The following is an 18,391-nucleotide window of genomic DNA, read 5'->3' as shown; positions in this document are numbered from 1 at the left end:
TGTGCTTCTTTTTTTTTTATTCTCCCGACTGGCGTACACGGCGCGATACAGGAATTGGAAATGGATACGGAAATACCAGGAATCGGTCGGATTAGGAACCTGCGACAGTGTTAGCTGCCAGCGAGTAGCGTTGATCTTCATGATTTGTGAGATTACTTTACCAATTTTCTCTTCTCTTTCCATATGGATTACCATTCGATGGTGCGGATAGCTTGTATGAACAATATTGTTGATATTTTCTCAATTGCTCTACTTTATTTCTCGTATCTAGTAGTCATCCAATTCAACTTGAAGTGCATGTGATCTACCCTACAATAGGGTATTGTATGTCTATTATCTACTACTCGTACGTACTAGTAGTATTCAATACTGGTTTTGTGATACATTAGTGATTTAATGTCCTGCTGTACGATCATCCACTGGCATCAATGCCAGTGGATATTCCAACTCGGCAGTTCCGGAGCGGCTTTCATGCCGTTGCGGCATCAAACCCGCGCAAGAGAAGTATAAAACCATGAGGATCCGTCACTCTGATGCAAACATCTACATTCCTGATCGGGCTTGACTACTAGTAGTAGTACTACTATCACTCGGTATCCAAAGTCATTATTTGAAAGATATTGATCACTAGGATTTTCCAACTAGTGACAATGCCATCTTCGCAAATCCCATCCATCCAACTACATGGACGAACCTACAACCTCCCACAACGCCCAACGGTAATCATCTGCATCGACGGCTTCGACCCCGAATATCTTCAACAAGGAATTGAAGATGGAATCTTACCCAACCTAGCCTCATTCCTGAAATCCGGCTTCCACGTTACAGCTGATTGCGCAATGCCGTCCCTAACAAACCCAAACAATCTATCAATCATCACCGGAACACCGACCAGTATCCACGGTATATCGGGAAATTATTATCTCGACAAAGAAACCGGCGAAGAACACATGATCGTCGACGACAAAACCATGCGCGGAACAACAATACTAGCAAAAATGGCCGATGCAGGCGTACGCGTCACCGCAATCACAGCAAAGGATAAATTACGAAGAATCATCAATCACGGACTATCACCATCCAAGAACTCAATCTGTTTCTCAGCTCAATGCGCCAACGAAAGTACCATCTCCGAACACGGAATCGACAACGTGGAGCAATGGCTAGGAAAAAGTACTCCACCGCAATATTCAGGAGAATTATCACTCTTCGTTCTAGACGCTGGAATCAAACTCTTACAAGAGGATAGAGCGGATCTATTCTACCTTACTTTATCAGATTATATTCAACATAAATACGCCCCCGGTTCAAAAGAGTCCAATCAATTCATGCAAGATATCGATTTCCGAATCGGTATATTCATCCATCTAGGTGCCATCGTCGCTGTGACCGGGGACCATGGGATGAGTGATAAGTCTGATCCAGAAGGGAGATCAAATGTGCTTTTTCTGGAAGATTTCTTATATTCGCGCTGGCCGCTTGCTGGTACTCGAGTGATTTGTCCTATTTCCGACCCCTTTGTCAAACATCACGGGGCATTAGGTGGATTTGTCCGAGTTTATCTCGGCGATTGTTCCGTTATACAGGAGATGATTACTGCTTGTCGCCAATTACCGGAGGTTGAGACTGCGCTTACGGGCCCTGAGGCCGCGGAGGTGTTTGAGATGCCGAGAGATCGGGAGGGGGATCTTGTTGTCATTTCGAAGAAGGGATTTGTTATTGGTAGTCGGCGGGATGAACATGATCTTTCATTATTGGGGGAGCAAAGACTTCGTTCGCATGGTGGGTTGTCGGAGCAGAAGGTTCCGTTGTTGAGGTCGAGTTTTGAGTCTCAGGGTGATTCTTTGGGGGTGAGGAGGTGGAGGAATTTTGATGTTTTTGATCTTGCGCTGAATTATTAGTATACAATTGTGTATATTCACTCATATTATTGATTTGATACTACCAGTTAGTAGTAGCTACATATTTAATACACTTGAGAATGGGTTGTGCAGTATTCGATATGATGTCTGATGTTATAGTTGGTCAGTTAATCTAGTCTATAAAGCCTATTCTCTGTTGCCACTAGAAATGGGTAAAGGCGATGCTTGCTCATTATCCAGTGTAAACATATCTAGTCCTTCGAAAGCAAAATCAAATCCAAATCCCTCATTCAAGTTGAAAGAGCCATTCTCATTTGCACATGTCTCGCCCCTGAGAATAGCTTCTAGACTTTCTGCAATTCCTTGCAATGGATGACTGGAACGATCTTGAGTGTTGGCGTAGGAGGACTGAATAACGTGAACAAGTTGACTTAGATGTGTAGAAACATCGCTCTCGTCTCTATCACAGGTAATGAACTTGCTTTGATTCGAGGCTTTCACGAGACAGACCGAAGCGAACGCAGTGACCGTACCAATATAGTATGGTAAATTTTGCAACCCACTCTCCTTAGTGATAAGACAGATAATTGCAAGCGCACCTTTCAAAGCTGCCTCAGCAAAGCTATCAGCATCAGTCGCGGCTGGTTCTGATGGTGGACAATCAGCTGTCTCTGGTGCTCTACCTCGGAAGACATGAGAGAAGAGGTATAATTTGGCCGAGTAATAGTAAAGATCAAATACACGGCGCGTAAATGGCTCAGAATATTCAAAGAATTCCAGAATACCAAGCCAATCATGATACCATTGTTCATATGCATTACTCAGAGATGGAATCTCCGTTAACCTCTGATTCGCGACGCAATTGTCAACATCTGCGCCAAACATATCGAATACACGATTGCTGATTGACCACAGCTCGACCTGACTGATCAATTTGGTATCGTTGACAGATGAATGTTCTGTTTTCAAAAAGTCGCGGGGGCTTTTCAAGGAATGGAAATCTCGTGTGAGTGGTGGTTTTCCATGACTGAGGGAGCAGTGGTGGTCGCATAGATATACAAGAAAATACAATCGAGTCCGATCATAACAAGCGCGTTTCTTGTGGGGCATTTTGGTAATACATCGGTGAAGGTTAAGCTCCGTAGCAATTCGGACAGCTATATAGTCTTGTAAGCGAGGATTCTTCCAAGACTGACTGGTATATACAACGTACCTAAGGAGTTCAAAGCTGTGGATATCTCGTTGAGCCATATAGCTCCAACACAGAGAGCTCGCACGTCATCAAAATCATGGTTGTTGGAGAATAATTTGCCAGATACCTCACTTTTAAAATGATCAAAAAGGATCCGGTAGTGTGACGAACCGGAGCAGAAGGCTGCTACGGTACAAATCGCAATGGTTAAAAGTGACGATCTTTCAGAGACGGATTTCAAAGAGTCGGTTTCCGTGAGGATATCGTAGGCAAAGGAATTCATTTTTTGCTTGAAGAAGAAGAAAAGATCTTCGGCTACTTCTGACGGTACCACTTGACGTGATAGAATATCTGACGCTCGTCTTGATGTGACCCGAGGATCTGTCAAGGTGAAGTTGATCATTGAAGAAGCCGGGAATGCTCCTAGACTGCAGGAAAGGTTCAAGGTCATTACCTGAGATGAGTCTGTGGGTTTTCTTATCTCATCTCCATGATATAACCCGTGATCAGTGATTTGACGAGAATTATGTGAGAGACTGTTAGTGGGTTTGGATTGCTCGGCCCTGATGCCCAGGAGATGTGCTTCCAGGGCCGCCATTCTATCTTCCATTTGTTCTTTCCATCTAGTGAGATGGGTAGTTAGCAAGAGTATCAATTCAAGTGAATTGGAAATTTTGCATTTTCACATACGAAGCATCTCCTTCTAAAAGAGTTTGTAGGCTCTTATTCACTGTACAAGCAGTACCGCGAGTTTTACAGCGCGTACACGGCGGTTGATTGTTGTTCATATGGCATTTAATCTTGTTGCGTATAGTTGTTAGTTTACACTTCAGTCCCTCCTGATAAGAAGTTTTCTCACCTTCAATTTGCGACAAGAAACACAGGCGGTGATCTTCCGTGAGATATCGGGGATTTTCCTATCACCGAAAGATTCGCGGAGAGTAATTGCCGCAGACCTTGGAGCCATGATTGAATGTGATGCATTAATGTAGTATATTTGAATTCAGATGTACCAGTCTGAGTGGCGTGGATTAACACTAAATTCCGTGTGAAGTGGAGTTTGCTGCTGACGAGATATCTTGAAGTGATCATACTTATGGCGAGACTTCCCCACTATATACGGCATTCTTGCCGAGTGGCAAACCTTGACCCATTCTAATTTCGAGATTCATAGATCTTGAAGAGCTTATTTACTTACTAGTCGTGGATATTTGTATATTTCTTACTCGATGATAATAAGTTATTTTTCCAGTGATTGTTCTTCTGGAATGTTCAAGTCTATTTTATATCAATCATGAAATACAGTACTACTACTGTATTTAGTAAACAATTAACTTGTTTGGGGTTACTTACATGCTCCATCGTGCCTTCCCTTTATGATGATTTATTCTACAATATTTTAGCTCCTTCGCTCCTTCGCTCCTTCCTCACTCAAGATATTTTCCCATTGGAGTTCCTTCCTTTTCAGTTGTCCTTCCCAGCCTTGACTTTTTTTCTTTCAACCTTCTTCTTGTCTGATGTATCCTTGACAGTCAATAAACATTGTCACCGATTGCTCAGGCGTCGTTTGGCAACCGGGTTACTTGGATCATGTCCTCGCAATCGAATTCCCGAATACTGTTCATCTCACTCTTTGCTCAACCACGGTTCAATCGACGATATTCAACATTCCTGAACCGTATCCTTCACGTCGCATCTCTCGAGCAAGCTCATAGGCCAATTCCCGCCCTCCGTGCGATTGCCGAAGATCCCCAGGCAATTTTCATCACTGGTGAGGCTCTTGCAACTCAGAGATTCGGTATGGTATGGACAGCTGTCATTCGCTATGTTCGTCATGGAGGAACCGCAATTTGCATGGGAAGCTTCGGCTGCAAGCTATCTCAAGACAGATACCGCGCATTCTTTGCCCAGGCTGGCTTACCTTGGGACTATGATCATGTTAATCAATGTCGGTCCGTTCTAAATGCAGAGCTCTTACCTCGGGAGATCTCTGACATTCTACCAACCATCCACTCCGCACCGGCGGCTCATCTAAGTCACATTGGTGATTCAGCGTGGTATTGTCTACAGCACACCGTCAAGGAGGATGTCGAGATGAAGAGCAATGACGCGATGACGGAAATGTCCAACGGGGTGGAGTCAATGAACGTCACGGACGAGAGCAACTCAATATCTACCGACGAAACTGTTTGGAAAGTCATCAAAAACTCGGCACCCGTCGCGATTACCCAGGTCGGACAAGGCTATTTCGGATTTGTGGGTGACATGTATCCTTCGGAAGAGGCGAACCTGATCATGATTGCAATGCGTGGACTGTCCATTTGAGCGCGGCTGGGATTGTTGGTGGATTTACTGCTGGCGAAAAAAAAAATGTCAATTGCATGTCCTTCCGATTGCTATACTATATATACGAGATCGGCAACTTTCGATATTGTTTGGTTATTTTGCGCCATAGTATGGCAGCGCAGAGGAAATAAATTTTGTTGCGATAGCGAGTATCGCACCGGTTTGTATATATTTGTACGATAATATCGTATACTACATCATTTAGTGAAGTCTTAGCGATTCAATAACGACATCCCAAAAGTTCGACGATATCGCATCGTGTGCACCTCTAATCCCAGAACAAAACAAACGAGCCAGAGTTAAGAGTTAACCACGACCATGTCAGTCTTCTACAAATTTGCATATTGCGGTTCATCATCAACTTGAACTCTTCTACTTCGAGATATAATACTTAGTAGCTCACTAGTACAATGTACACTACTGTACTCTAGTACAAGGGCTAGTAATGGTTTCTACTCTTCCAGCTCTCCTTGTATAGGTACGTAATATGCGATAATTACCACTACCAGCAGTAAGCGTTCTGAATTAGATATCATGATGACAAAAGAACAACGTGAAGATAGCGGGATATTGATACTCATCACCCATTCCATTGCTGGCTCAGTCATAGGGAAGAAGAGCGAGGTCTGACATCTAGATTCCGCTTTGGTGAATCTAATTGGCCAATGTAGTAGACTTCATCCTATCAGAAAGTCCATCCAGACTGCACTAAACTTTGTCGGCACGAAGTCCGTCGCATCATCATAGGTGAACGTGAGCCAGTGAGGAGTATACTACTGCCAGCTGCACGATGAGTCAAGAAGATCAGATCACCAAGGTGATCAGTCAAATGGGGAAAGCCCTCACGCGAGCATTCCAGTGAGTATTTGACTTCTTGTCATCTTCACACTTCCAGCAAACTCACCGATGAGCATGCCACCATGAATACCCCCGATCGAGAATCTTTCATTTTAAATGAAGTTCGATTCCACCAGTCCGGAGATGAAATAACCCCCGAGATCGAACAGCCCACTTTGCCCCCAGCGGACGGTGGCAAAGCAGCATGGCTGATGCTGGCATCTTGCTGCTTGATTCAACTACCAGTCTGGGGTGTGTCATATATACAGTGTTCAGATTGATCAAAACTAATTGGAAATCTCTAGGATTTTCTTCCGTCTTTGGAGTTTTCCAGGAATTCTACTCCACTCACGATGTTCTCAAGGGTAACAAGGCTGACCTGGCCACTGTGGGAACTACGTCAACTGTAGGATCAATTCATCAACATTCACCTGTGATCCAATCTGATGCATTCACCAGGGTCTTCTTTATCTTCTATCGCCTGTCACATTCACTCTTTTGACTCGCTATCCACGACTTCAGGCGTATTGTGCTCCTGCAGGACTCATTATCACGGTGATTGGATCCCTCCTCTCGTCCTTCTCGGAGGAAGTGTGGCATCTTATTGCAACACAAGGTGTAATGTGTGCAATTGGAAATGGATTGCTCTTCAGTCCGTCATCTCTATACCTAGATCAATGGTTTGTTCGAAGGAAGGGTCTTGCGTTAGGAACTATGTGGGCTGCAAAGAGTATCACCGGCGTAGCTTTACCGTTTGTCGCAGCTACTTGCTTGGTTCGATTTGGTTCAAGCACAACTTTAAGAGCTTGGACAATTATCACGGTATGCATTTCAATTTTGCCTCATGTTGGCTCGTTGCAACTATTATGATTGAATGCACTTACATAGACACCAGCTTATTTCGACCCTTCTTTCATTACCGTTCATGAAACCTCGAATCCCAGTGTCACCCTCTGCTTCGGCTCGACGTCTCGATCTGGGATTTCTCAAGCTGGGCACCTTCTGGATGCTTCAAGCCGGCAATATCATGCAGAGCTTTGGTTACTTCCTACCAACAACTTATCTGCCATCCTACTCAACCACCACCATTGGATTACCTGCCACAATGGGGACAATGCTAGTCTCACTCTTCAATGCTACTTCTGTTTTCGGTGGAATTACAATAGGCATGCTCTGTGATCGCTTTGCCGTGACAAATATTTTACTACTTTCTTCGCTGGGGTCAGCATTGTCGGTATTTCTCTTCTGGGGAATGGCAGCCTCATCCGATGAAGGCTCGTCTCAAACGGCATTGGCTCTACTGACAGTATTCTCTATATTCTATGGATTCTTTGCCGGCGGATTTAGCTCAACTTGGTCTGGTGTCATTACAAAAATCCAAAGTGACTCTCCATCCTCGATGGAAACGGGTTTAGTATTCGGCCTTCTTGCTGGTGGTCGAGGAATTGGAAATGTCATTAGTGGACCTCTCAGCTCTGTATTGATCCGACAAGGAGCACTTGGTCCATATCATGATCAGAGTTCTGGAACTGGGTTTGGGACCCAGTATGGTGTTCTTATTTTATTTACTGGAATTACGGCGTTGCTGGGAGGATGGGGATGGATCTGGCGATACTTCAGTCCGATTACGCGTTGTATAGGCTGAGGAGGATTTACTTTGGCCTTAGCATATCCATTATACAATACATTTCAAGCTTAGAGATAGTTCACATTATATGCGTTCATCAACAAATATGATCTCAAATGTGATTCAACTGAATGAACCTCTCAATCTATACCAGTCGATATCACGTGATAACCAAAGCTTCGCCTCGAGTCCGCCGCAGCGAGACAACTTCCAAGCGCAATCTCCCGTCCATCTCCATCAGCTCAGTGCCAACCTCTCGCAGGCCTGCCGGGACCTTCAATTTCAACCATGGCCGCGGTAGATTCTGCTCAGCAGGACCCTCTCCTCTCACTTCGCCGCGCCATCGCCTCCGGCAGCCTCCCAACCCCGACAACCTCATCGGAGCTCTCCAATGAACATTCAACCGAGGATCTAGCGCAAGCAACGCACTTATTCTTCTCGCAACCTACTCCACAAACCATTGCCCTTTCAACACCGACGCGATTCATTTCCGCTTCCACCAGTTCGCCGGTTGACCTGCGCAGCATCTTTTTCGCGTGGCAGAAGAAGGACGTCGCTATTCCGGAGTACATTGCTTCGGCGCAGGAATTGAACGAAGCGCTGAAGGCAAAAGATGCGGATGGTGCTCAGGTTCAAATTCTGGTTTTCGTCGAGCGTCTCGATCTTCTCACTTGGTTAGAAGGTGCCGATGCTACTAGCGAATATATCAAGCCCTTGGAAGGTGCAGCGGCCGCCGTCGAAGCCGCCGTTGCTGCTGGCGCTGTTCAATCCGATGCCGCGGCTGGGATTGCCTCTGGCGCAACTGGGGGTGTCTCGGCAGTGCCCAGTGGTCCTACAGGTGCTGTGACGACAGGTGCTCATGGCAGTCGTGCGCAAAAGACGATCGATCCAAGACTGCAAGAGATTTATAACGGCGAAAGAAAGACGGGAGATCGCAACACCGTTCTTCGAGGAATTAAACCAACTGTAAGTCGGAAGTATCATGACATACCCCATACGACCATGACAAAACACTGAACACGAAATGCATAGGACTTCTCTCACGTCCGGAAAAGCGCCGAACTCTTCCTCGACCGCAACCGCAACCGACCAGGCCAACAAGGCGCGAAGCCTGGTAGTAAGACCTCCGCTATGGTGCCGGCACCTTCTGCGGGATTGTCAGCGCCATCACGCAAATCAAGCTCTCGTCCTGATCCTATTATCCTTCTTTCCCCATCCGCCTCCTCTCTCATCCGCATGTCGAACATCAAGTCCTTTTTGGGCGAGGGTGTTTTCGTACCTCCAGATCACCCTACATTGAGTATGTCTACTGATGCCAATTTCATGGAGATCAAGAGACCACTGCGCATTAAGTCCGACCCGTCCAACCCCTCCGGTAGCTCCAGCGGACGTGGCCCCAAGCCAACCAAGTTTATTCTTGTCGATGGTACGACCAATTTCAAGCCCGAGTACTGGTCGCGCTTGGTGGCCGTCTTTACGACCGGTCAAACATGGCAATTCAAGTCTTATAAGTGGTCTTCGCCGCCAGAACTCTTCAAGCATGCAACTGGTATTTATGTCGGTTGGCGAGGTGAGGAAGTACCCCCCTCCGTAAAGGGCTGGGGCCGCGGCGTGAACAGCTTCTCTGTCGAGCGCTGGGATGAAAAGGCTGGAGTTCAAGGTCCTGGACGCTGGAGGGATCGTGAGGTTGTGGAGGGTATATGGGCTGCTATTGAGGAGGGCATGAAACTTCGTGGTTGGGGGTCAAAATAGGATCCTCACACTCAGTTACTTACATTTCCTTCTCATCTTCTTTACTGGCTTTGTCCCTCGTCTCGATTCCCCTCTTTTCAAATTCCTGGCTCCTTTGTTCCTTTTCAATCCTCCCATCTGGAATCTGATGACATATGACAATAGGGTGTGTGGCTTTTGGCGTTGTCTTCGGTTGTAATAAAATAGTTTCATATACCTCCTTCAACTTGCCTTCCATTCAGAAACTGTATCGGGGTGTTTTCGTCTGCTCTTGCGATAAGTCATACATGAAGAGACGAGTAATCACATTAGAACGCGAATCAATTGGTCATTTTTGCAGTTGGCCCGTTACTTCTATACTAGGATAGTACTAATGTTGTGCGATTTGCATGCTGGGGATAAGTGTAGATAATACACTGGAGAATGTTAATGCTTCGTTATCCATGACTGTCGAAGGTAGTAGACCTGGGGCTAGCCTAGTAGTAGGAACCAGTGTCCAGCTGCATACTACGGTGACAGTACGACCAAGTTCCTAGACTATGGATATCACTTGGAGCATTACAGGGTACTAATAGCTATAACTAGATTACGAATTGAACAATAGTATACTTATCGAATCGTCATGTCCATTGCAATTCCCTCAGGAACCGATATAATATGACATACAAAGAAGACCAGAACTCACACGCTGTGCCCAATAGAAATAATGCAGTGCCACAAGGAAAGACAAGTTCATAGGGATGAACAGGGTAGAAATAAATGCTTGAAGGTCATGCAAGAAGTAAAATAGGAACAGGTCAAGGATATGAATGAGTATAGAAAGGGAAAAGAAAACAGAAACATGCAGGGATAAAAAACGCCTTGTTTGATGCTCAAAACAGATGGGACGAGTTCACCACCAGTCTTTTTAGTGCCTTTTTTTTCGTCTTTTGTTGAAATTTTTCCCGTTTAGAATGTAAAATTGTTTCCTCCAAGTTTTGGTTCGTCAAAACTGTTGTAGGATGTTGAATGGGTCAGGATATCGTGGTCTGAGATGTAAGATAATGAGGAAGAAAACGTCATCCGAATATTACAAGTGGTCCCAAAAATCCGACCTTCTCTATTAACATGAGGCATCGCATCGATCGTAACGTCTTTCATCGAGAGGGTGGACAAAAGGAGAATCTCGTGGCGAGGGAAATTAAAAACGGGATGAGAAAAGGACAGCCCACGCGCTTGTATTGGAATTCGTCCAAGGAGGAAGTCCGGGGCCGTGGTTGTAGGCTGCATGCCATGTGAAGGAGAAAAAAAGAAGCGGGTTTTCGTGGTTCGGAAACGATCATGACAAGATTGGTGAAATCATGTACTGCGAGAAAGGGCTCGTCCCTTTACTCAACTGAGAATCCAAGACATTCGCAAACAACCAACCCCTGTGACGGGTGTGATTACCGCGTTGCAGTCGCACAGGTACAGGGAGTGTATGGGACTCGATTGGCCAACAACGCACCCGCGAAACGTTGATTTGAGACGGCAGGAGCGTTGAAGCTGGGTCGTTTAGAAAGTAACCGGGTTTTTGAAGGGGTTCGAATCACGATGAAGCCGGCCTTCGGTTGCTGCTGTAATGCAAGAAACGTCAATGCTGGCTCGCGGTGGTTGTCATGAGCGCGTAGAGCGGCTCATGCTGCGTTCTGGAACGCCGGGTGTCGGTGAAAACGAACGCGACCCACCAAAAATGTCCACATCATGTTCTTGGAGGACAACTGAATATTTGGGATCCCGAAGGAATTTGGGGACCGAATCCTGGAATAAAGTTAGCATTTGCTGCAAGTCATGCCATGGGTTATGGGTGCGGAAGCATACACTTGACATCAACTTGAAGACAGACGTTTGAGCAAGCTCGAATAGGTGTACCACTTCTTGCAAACTCTTGAACATCGACTCGTCATCGCCCACAGCCTTGGTCATGCGGCTGGCCAGGCTGTTGCGAAGGGCGTGATCAATGTTTAGCTCACAAGGAGACCCAGGAGCCAGGAAAGCGTTGTACAAGCCTATGAGATGTTAGAATTGTTTTCAGATAGCAACAAAATCAAAGAACGCAATATAACAAACAACATACCGTAAGCAGCTGCCAGGGTCTCGCGGACCGAGTCAACCTTGGTAAAAGCACCAGCCTTCTCAGCCTTATGATAGTTGGCAGTGAATTCGGACACATCAAGGTAGAATGAGAGGTTCTCTTCACACAATGAGTAGCGCAAGAACTCGCGGAAAAGTAGTCGAAGAGCGGGATCTCCCAGGATGTGCGTCAGGCGGGCGTTGTTAGAATCGCGGGGCATACCACGGTTGTCGTAGGTAACGCTGTTATTGTTCTGTGACTTCTCCCGGGCAATCCATCCACAAACACGTTGGCCCCTCTCGGTAATACAGTAGATGGAGTACTTTGATGGTTGGAAGACAACATCCGAGTCTGGGAAGGACTTGTCGTCTTGAATCATTGTAATAAGACCATACTTCAGGAAAAGTTCGGCAATCAAGCAGGTTTCCCGGCGCTCAATTGTCGTCGAGCAATCCATCAACCAGTCCACTGCACCTTTTCCAGTGAAAGTGTTGCTGTATATCTTGCCATCCTGCAATTTTCGCTCCCGAGCCATCTTGACACCCACGATACCATTCGAATAATCACTCAGGGAGTCGGAATCCGATGTTGAAATGCTGCTCTTGACATTGGGACCATCCTGACCGGCAAAACGACGGAAAATGACTTCGACAGTGGCTCGGTCGTGGGATAGCTTATCGGTTTCAGTGTCTCGCTCCAGATTCACCAATTGCATGGTGTTGCGGGGCGACTCCAGAACATCCATCACGTGACGCGCGGTGATACCGTTCCGCTGGCAAAATCGCTGTAAAATGTTGATACCCTTGGGAGTCAGTTGAAAGAGAGCACCCTTCAGCGGGAAGATTGGCAGAGCCTTTCCATCAACGGATTCAATGAATCGGGCATCCACGAATCTTTGACAGACCGAGCGTGCCATTTCCTTGGCCATGGAGAAAGTAGTGGTAGTGGTGGTAGTGACAATGCGTGAGGGGTCCTTGGGATCGGGCATGCGGTTTGATTGGGAAAATTTGAGGGATCCCAGATTGTTGATCGCCTCTTCTGAGGTGAAAGTATGATCATATCTTGTGAAGCGAACCCGGTGTGAGTCCAATTTCAAGCTGACCATCAAAGTTGAGAAAAGATCCATGAAATCCTAGAAAGCAAACGTCAGTCTCCAATTAACCCCATCTTCAATAGCCAATGATTCCTATATAGTTTTCCAGTAACCTACCTTGGTGAAAGGACGTTCATCTTCGGTCATTCGCAATAAGCGCGAAGAAGTCTGATGCATCTTGGGCGGCGCAGCTGGCGCTGGGGCCGGATTGACAGGGCAAGATTCGAATGGGGGTGTTGGAACACGCTGAAGAGTCAGACGTCGTTTGTGAATGGTTTGTGGTTCCGGGGAACCAGAGCGTCCCAAGCCTGACAATTGATCGTAGGTATCTTGGTCAGAGAATGGCGGGGTCAAGGGGGTAGTACTGGCAGGTCTCGCCTGTTTCGCAAGGCTGCTGTTGGAAGCCGAGGAGCGCAAAGTAGTAGTTGTCGTCGTTGTTGGTGTTGGTGTGCTGATTGTCGAAAGACTGGCAAACGCGCTGGAAGTTCTTTGTGCTAAAGCGGCGAGAGAACGGCGGTTGCGACGAGAGATAGAACCGACGACTGATCCCGTGAAGGAGGAAGGAGTATATGACGGATCAGTCGTATGGGGATTTGCGAAAGGTGAAGCAGAACGTGTCTGAGGAAGAGAAGGGACTGAAAGAGGAAGAGATTCTTCTCGGTAGTGGTTCACGGAAGGTAGGGTTGGCATTGAATGGTTTTGCTGCCTTTGGGTGAACCAGACTTCGGGAAGAGCGTGAAAAGTGGGTAAATCAAACAAGCCCTGGTGATACCAAATGATCTGTACATCAAAAGGGGAAGTAATACAAATCGTAAAAAAATAAAATAAAATAAAAAACCAAAAATTAAAATTAAAAAATGGGGAAAAAGAAAAATTCCAAAATTTCAAAAAGAAAATTTAGGGTGTGGAACTCCTTTTACAGTTGGGGAGTGAAGGAGGGGGGTGGAAGATGGTTTGTATGAAGGGGGTTTGGGGGGGGGGGAAGAATTGTGAAATATACACTACAAGTTCATGTTTCCACCTGGGCCTCTTTTTTTTATCTTTTTTTTAAATATCCTTTTGCTATTCCCAATTCGTATATTAACTTAAGAATGGAGAAAAAAAATAAAAAAAAAAATTAAAAAGAGGGGATGGGGGGGGGGGGTTGAAACGAGCCTAGGGGAAGTCAAGACAGATAACATAATACAAGAATACAATATGATAATACATAATAATCCAAAATAAATGATTTTAAATAATACAGTAAATGAAAACGGAAAGGGTAAAAAAAAAGAGGAAAAAAATCCATTGTGATATTGCCCCCCTCTCAGACTCTTTTCATCGGAGAACCCCTTGTGCAGAATCACCACTATTCGGCCTGTCAACCATTGACCCACAGCCCACGCGTGAGCTCGGCCGGAAAGAGTTTGGTGTGCTGCATCGTCGCAACGTGGGCCAAGGGAAGGGATTGCCTCATGGTGAAGATCGGTGGGTTCCTTGTTTCGTGCAGGGTTTTCGTATTACACTGCGGCTACCTGCTGTTTTATTACCCTGAGGATCTTTTGGTATTATCCTGTGCAAATGATTATTTTTCTTTGTAACGAGAATGAGTATCATCAATGCAGTATACTCCGTACTGTCCTCTTGAATCCTTTGTATTGTACATAGTATGACACATAGTTGCTACTACACATGGCGGAAGTTGCATACCTTGAATCATTCCCCGTGCATGCCAACTCCTCTCCCTTGGAACATTGGCTATGTACATACATACTGTATACTTTCTCCATTTAATTGCCTAATAGTTACCAGATCTATCGGATCATTCCAAATATGCGGTGATCATTTGCCCCTCCACCAGAGCCAGCCGACGGAAAGCGAAGAAAGAAAGCGAAAAAAAAAAAAGAAGGAAATTTCTGCCTCCACAGTCCATGATATCACCAAATCCCTGGACCCATCCACGGCCGGCCCAAGGAAACACGCGAGGCCGAACAGATCCGCCGATCCTGTTGTATTAGTATTACCATAAATACAAATGCGAGAGTAGTTAACGAGGTAAACTATTGTACTCGGTTGAATTGATCTGTATGCAATACATCCAGTTATTTCTCAATAATTATACCCACACCATTGCTGTCCTGAAGTATCGTATCAAGCCCATATCTGCCCGTATAAATACTATATACATACATACTAAGTAGTATAAAGACCACGTTAGCCACAACATCAGTTAGTGATACTATGTAAATGGTTTAACTTCACTTGACCGGATATAGTAAGTGTGCCCTATCATATTACTGGCAGATATCACAATGATGATCCAAATCTTCAGGGCTGCTCATCCTCCATTGGTTCATCTTCCGACTTACTCCACCTACTCCGGACTCTGCCTCTCTTTTTCCTCCGTCCTCCATCCACTTCTTCCCCACTCCCACCTCGTTTTTCGGCCCCAGACCCCAAATCGAGTAAAGGTGCCTTTTTGCCAACACTCAAAGCTTGAAAGCCCACGTGGGAATCACCCCTCGGTCATGACACCGTTTGAATACACAAACTCTATCGGGGAGAAGGTGGTGGCAAGGGTATACAATATACACAAACTGGAGTATGTACACAATGAAGAGTTTGGTACTCTCGATCCGATCACTCTTATCACAGGTACATTCGATCGTACTGACAGTACAGAGTCTGTGAATGACAAAAATTGACTACATTATCCTCCGATTATTTTCCGTTATGATTCACACGGTAAATACCCCTCATCAGAAACTGCCGACTCCGCGGGCTTGATGCCGTCCTGCTGAGGCGGCAAACGTTTCACGGCCACAACAGACGCCTTTTTCACAATCATGTCCGATCGGAGGCTCCACTTGTTCTTTTTGTTTTTCCCCCAGTTCGAGCGACCGACGTTTCGGCCTTGAAACCAAGTGGCCCCGCGTGGCTGAGTACAATCCTTTCAGTCAGTTTAGCCGTGTGTACGGAGTGTACATAGTACGTACGTACAGTATGTATGTATGCTGTACATGCTGCTGCCACGTTTCCACGACCTTTCCAGATGCTTTCGCCATGGCCCCATGTGGTCCACGTGGACACACGTGGAGAAAGAAAGCCGGGTTGGCGCCTGTGCGCTTGAGGTTGAGGCCCTTTCGCTTCTTTCTGCCCAGCGTAGTCTGGTGCCTTTCATTGCCTTGCTTTTTGGGATATTCTTCGTTCCTGATTTCCGCCCTTCTAGACCATGGTTCGTGCTTAGACAAAGCCGTTTGTTTCAGCGCCCCAACCGTTTTATTCCATTCCGATAGCTACACCACTACAGGACATACTCTTCGACACCTTGGGCTAGCGTCAGGGGTCAGCTCGGCAGCTCGGAAGCTCTTTGTTCTCTCATTCATTTCCGCCCTTAGGTTCCTCCCGTTACGAGGAATGATGTGTCTGCGCACAGACACTAAAGACGAAGAACCAGGCTGTCTAATTTCCCCCAGATTCAGATCATCTTAATGAATACGAGGGACAAGGGTTCTGACCAATAACCTTACCGTCGATCGCACCTCCAGATAATCCAGGGTACTCCGTACGGAGTACAAAGAGTACATATGGTGTAGAACTACTCCGTGCGCAACGCCCTTTCAAACCCCGACCTGCGAGACTGACTTTCAGACCCCAATCTCAAAGACATCTAAGCCTCCTATCGATCCAGAGCCTCATTTCCTGTTGAGGTCCTAGGCTACCATGGCGTAATTGACTTCAGCTCGCCCAGAAGTCTACAGGTCAGATTCTCCACACTGGTATACAAAGCTGTACAGTAGAACCCTCGGACACAATAATCGTACAGCATGCTAGATCGCTCGATCTGTCAGAACACGTCAGCTAGATCCTTCGCAGGCTGTGCTTGCACAGCGAACAAACCAACCATGCATCCAAAGCTCATTATCTCGCGCATTGCACCATAACAGGTTCCAGCCTCATCCGCCAGGGGCCGACGCTATCAAGTATTGGCTAGAAAAACCGGGCTTGGACACACGCCGCATCAGCTCTGCACATATTACCTTTTAGAGGATAAATTAAATCCTCTGGGATAAGACTCCTACTGTACGTAGAATATTCCATGCAGATCTGGCATCTGGATACATCACAGCCTCCTCGCGATCTATCGATATTATCCCAGGGGCTGATGCCATGTGGAAAACCATTTGCGGGATCAGCCCCCTCCCGAGTCGATCGCTACAGGGCTATCAAAGGACAGCAATCTATGCCAGAAAAGTACAGTATTACTACTAATAGATCACCTCGCTCGGATATTTGGGGGCGGGCTACATGGAGTAAAGGATGCAAGCCATACGCTGTCACCGAGGGGTAGTTCAGCCCTGTCATCACAGCCTCATTGAAAGAGAAAGATCGGCCCCCCCAAATTCTCAAACACGTTGCCCAGCTGTCAAATGCCAGCCTTAAGCCCGAAACAACGCCGAAAAACAAAGCGAAGACGATCACCACAAGTGGGAGAAGAATTCCGTACATACTCCGTCCCTGATTAGCGAATGAATGTACCCTGGTTGAAAGACCTGGAGAGGGAAGTCTAGTACAAACTAGAGTAAGCTTGGCATTAAATAATACCACAAAATACAGAACGGTGAGGAGGATAGCGTTGAAATGGTACGCAGCGAATACCCATTCCCTATCGCTTATTCTCAGCTAGACAATATCGCAAGTAATCTAACTACGGAGTACAACTATATGTATTGTACATAGAACACTCCGTCGTGGTGGGCCTTGGATGATCGAAAATTGAGGTCCGCTAGCCCAATTTAGGATAATTCTCCATGGACGGGAGTTGCGGTCAGGTAGTCCAACGGCACCAAGTCGAAAGTCAAAGGCCCAGTGATCCTCGCGAGCGACGATCGTTCGTCTGGAGAATTGATTAATCTCTTGGCACCACTTATTACTGGAGATATCCTCTTGTAAGTGCTGTGACTAAGAAGGCCACTTGTATTTTACCCTGTACAATTTGTACAAGCACTAGTAAGCGTAGCTGTATTTACCAAAGTTCTCATTCTTCTTGTATTGTACATACTATTTTCCCTTAGTCTGTATTCATCATCCCTGACCGCCACGCGAGGAGCTTTCATGCAGGTCACCACCTGCGACCCGAGTGGTTCAGGGGTTGACTAGTGGGCCAACAAATGACAGCACACCTCACTTGCCCAGAATAAAATAAGAAAAGAAAACTCCAAAGGCAAAAAAAAGAAGACTATCACCCCGGCGATACGGGATTCTAGAACTCTAGAATAGCCCTGGAAGGCTTCAGGGGGGGGCTTGAGGAGGCTGAATGTATCGGACCTAGCGAGTCATGTCTCTTGTCAGTACGAACTACAACTAGTTACTACATAGTCGCATGCAGCTCATCTCATATTATACTTTGATGGCTAGATGATCTACACCTGGAACTTGAATTGCTTTAGAACCTTGGTTCAGCACTGCTAGAGAGTACAGTATTGTGGGTAGTTATGCGTACTGTACTCCGTACTCCGTGCAATAATCCGACAAAGCTCCATCTTCTCCATTCTTCACATCGGCCGAACGTATCGAGACAGTCGCCGAATACGTAGTACGTAGTACAATTTTGAGAATACGTGCGCGTCTT

General features: G+C 46.1%; 6 protein-coding genes across 6 annotated transcripts; 4 read left to right on the top strand and 2 right to left on the bottom strand.

Annotated features, from left to right (window-relative positions):
* Positions 1–650: 650 nt before the first annotated feature.
* Positions 651–1,901, top strand: N7469_001532 (uncharacterized protein; the record flags this gene model as incomplete). The annotated part of the gene is made up of 1 exon (XM_056640452.1): positions 651–1,901. One exon carries the CDS (start codon positions 651–653, stop codon positions 1,899–1,901), a length of 1,251 nt encoding a protein of 416 aa, XP_056506209.1.
* A 147-nt stretch (positions 1,902–2,048) lies between these two features.
* Positions 2,049–4,021, bottom strand: N7469_001531 (uncharacterized protein; the record flags this gene model as incomplete). The annotated part of the gene is made up of 4 exons (XM_056640451.1): positions 2,049–3,019; positions 3,076–3,677; positions 3,745–3,893; positions 3,914–4,021. 4 exons carry the CDS (start codon positions 4,019–4,021, stop codon positions 2,049–2,051), a joined length of 1,830 nt encoding a protein of 609 aa, XP_056506208.1.
* A 623-nt stretch (positions 4,022–4,644) lies between these two features.
* Positions 4,645–5,379, top strand: N7469_001530 (uncharacterized protein; the record flags this gene model as incomplete). The annotated part of the gene is made up of 1 exon (XM_056640450.1): positions 4,645–5,379. One exon carries the CDS (start codon positions 4,645–4,647, stop codon positions 5,377–5,379), a length of 735 nt encoding a protein of 244 aa, XP_056506207.1.
* Positions 5,380–7,162: 1,783 nt separating this feature from the next.
* Positions 7,163–7,882, top strand: N7469_001529 (putative MFS monocarboxylate transporter; the record flags this gene model as incomplete). The annotated part of the gene is made up of 1 exon (XM_056640449.1): positions 7,163–7,882. The coding sequence occupies one exon, from the start codon at positions 7,163–7,165 to the stop codon at positions 7,880–7,882; it is 720 nt and encodes a 239-aa protein (XP_056506206.1).
* Positions 7,883–8,152: 270 nt separating this feature from the next.
* On the top strand, positions 8,153–9,616 carry N7469_001528 (RNA polymerase II accessory factor CDC73 family protein; the record flags this gene model as incomplete). Its single annotated transcript, XM_056640448.1, has 2 exons — positions 8,153–8,830; positions 8,897–9,616. The coding sequence occupies 2 exons, from the start codon at positions 8,153–8,155 to the stop codon at positions 9,614–9,616; spliced, it is 1,398 nt and encodes a 465-aa protein (XP_056506205.1).
* A 1,614-nt stretch (positions 9,617–11,230) lies between these two features.
* Positions 11,231–13,470, bottom strand: flbA (developmental regulator FlbA; the record flags this gene model as incomplete). The annotated part of the gene is made up of 4 exons (XM_056640447.1): positions 11,231–11,374; positions 11,435–11,622; positions 11,691–12,819; positions 12,898–13,470. 4 exons carry the CDS (start codon positions 13,468–13,470, stop codon positions 11,231–11,233), a joined length of 2,034 nt encoding a protein of 677 aa, XP_056506204.1.
* Between the last annotated feature and the right edge of the window lie 4,921 nt (positions 13,471–18,391).

This window comes from Penicillium citrinum, assembly GCF_028827155.1.
Source record: "Penicillium citrinum strain IBT 23319 chromosome Unknown utg000001l:1.0-4955037.0:1.0-4956770.0, whole genome shotgun sequence".
Classification (NCBI taxonomy): domain Eukaryota; kingdom Fungi; phylum Ascomycota; class Eurotiomycetes; order Eurotiales; family Aspergillaceae; genus Penicillium; species Penicillium citrinum.
Note: the sequence above shows the minus strand (reverse complement) of the source record. Positions and strands in the feature narration are given on the sequence as shown.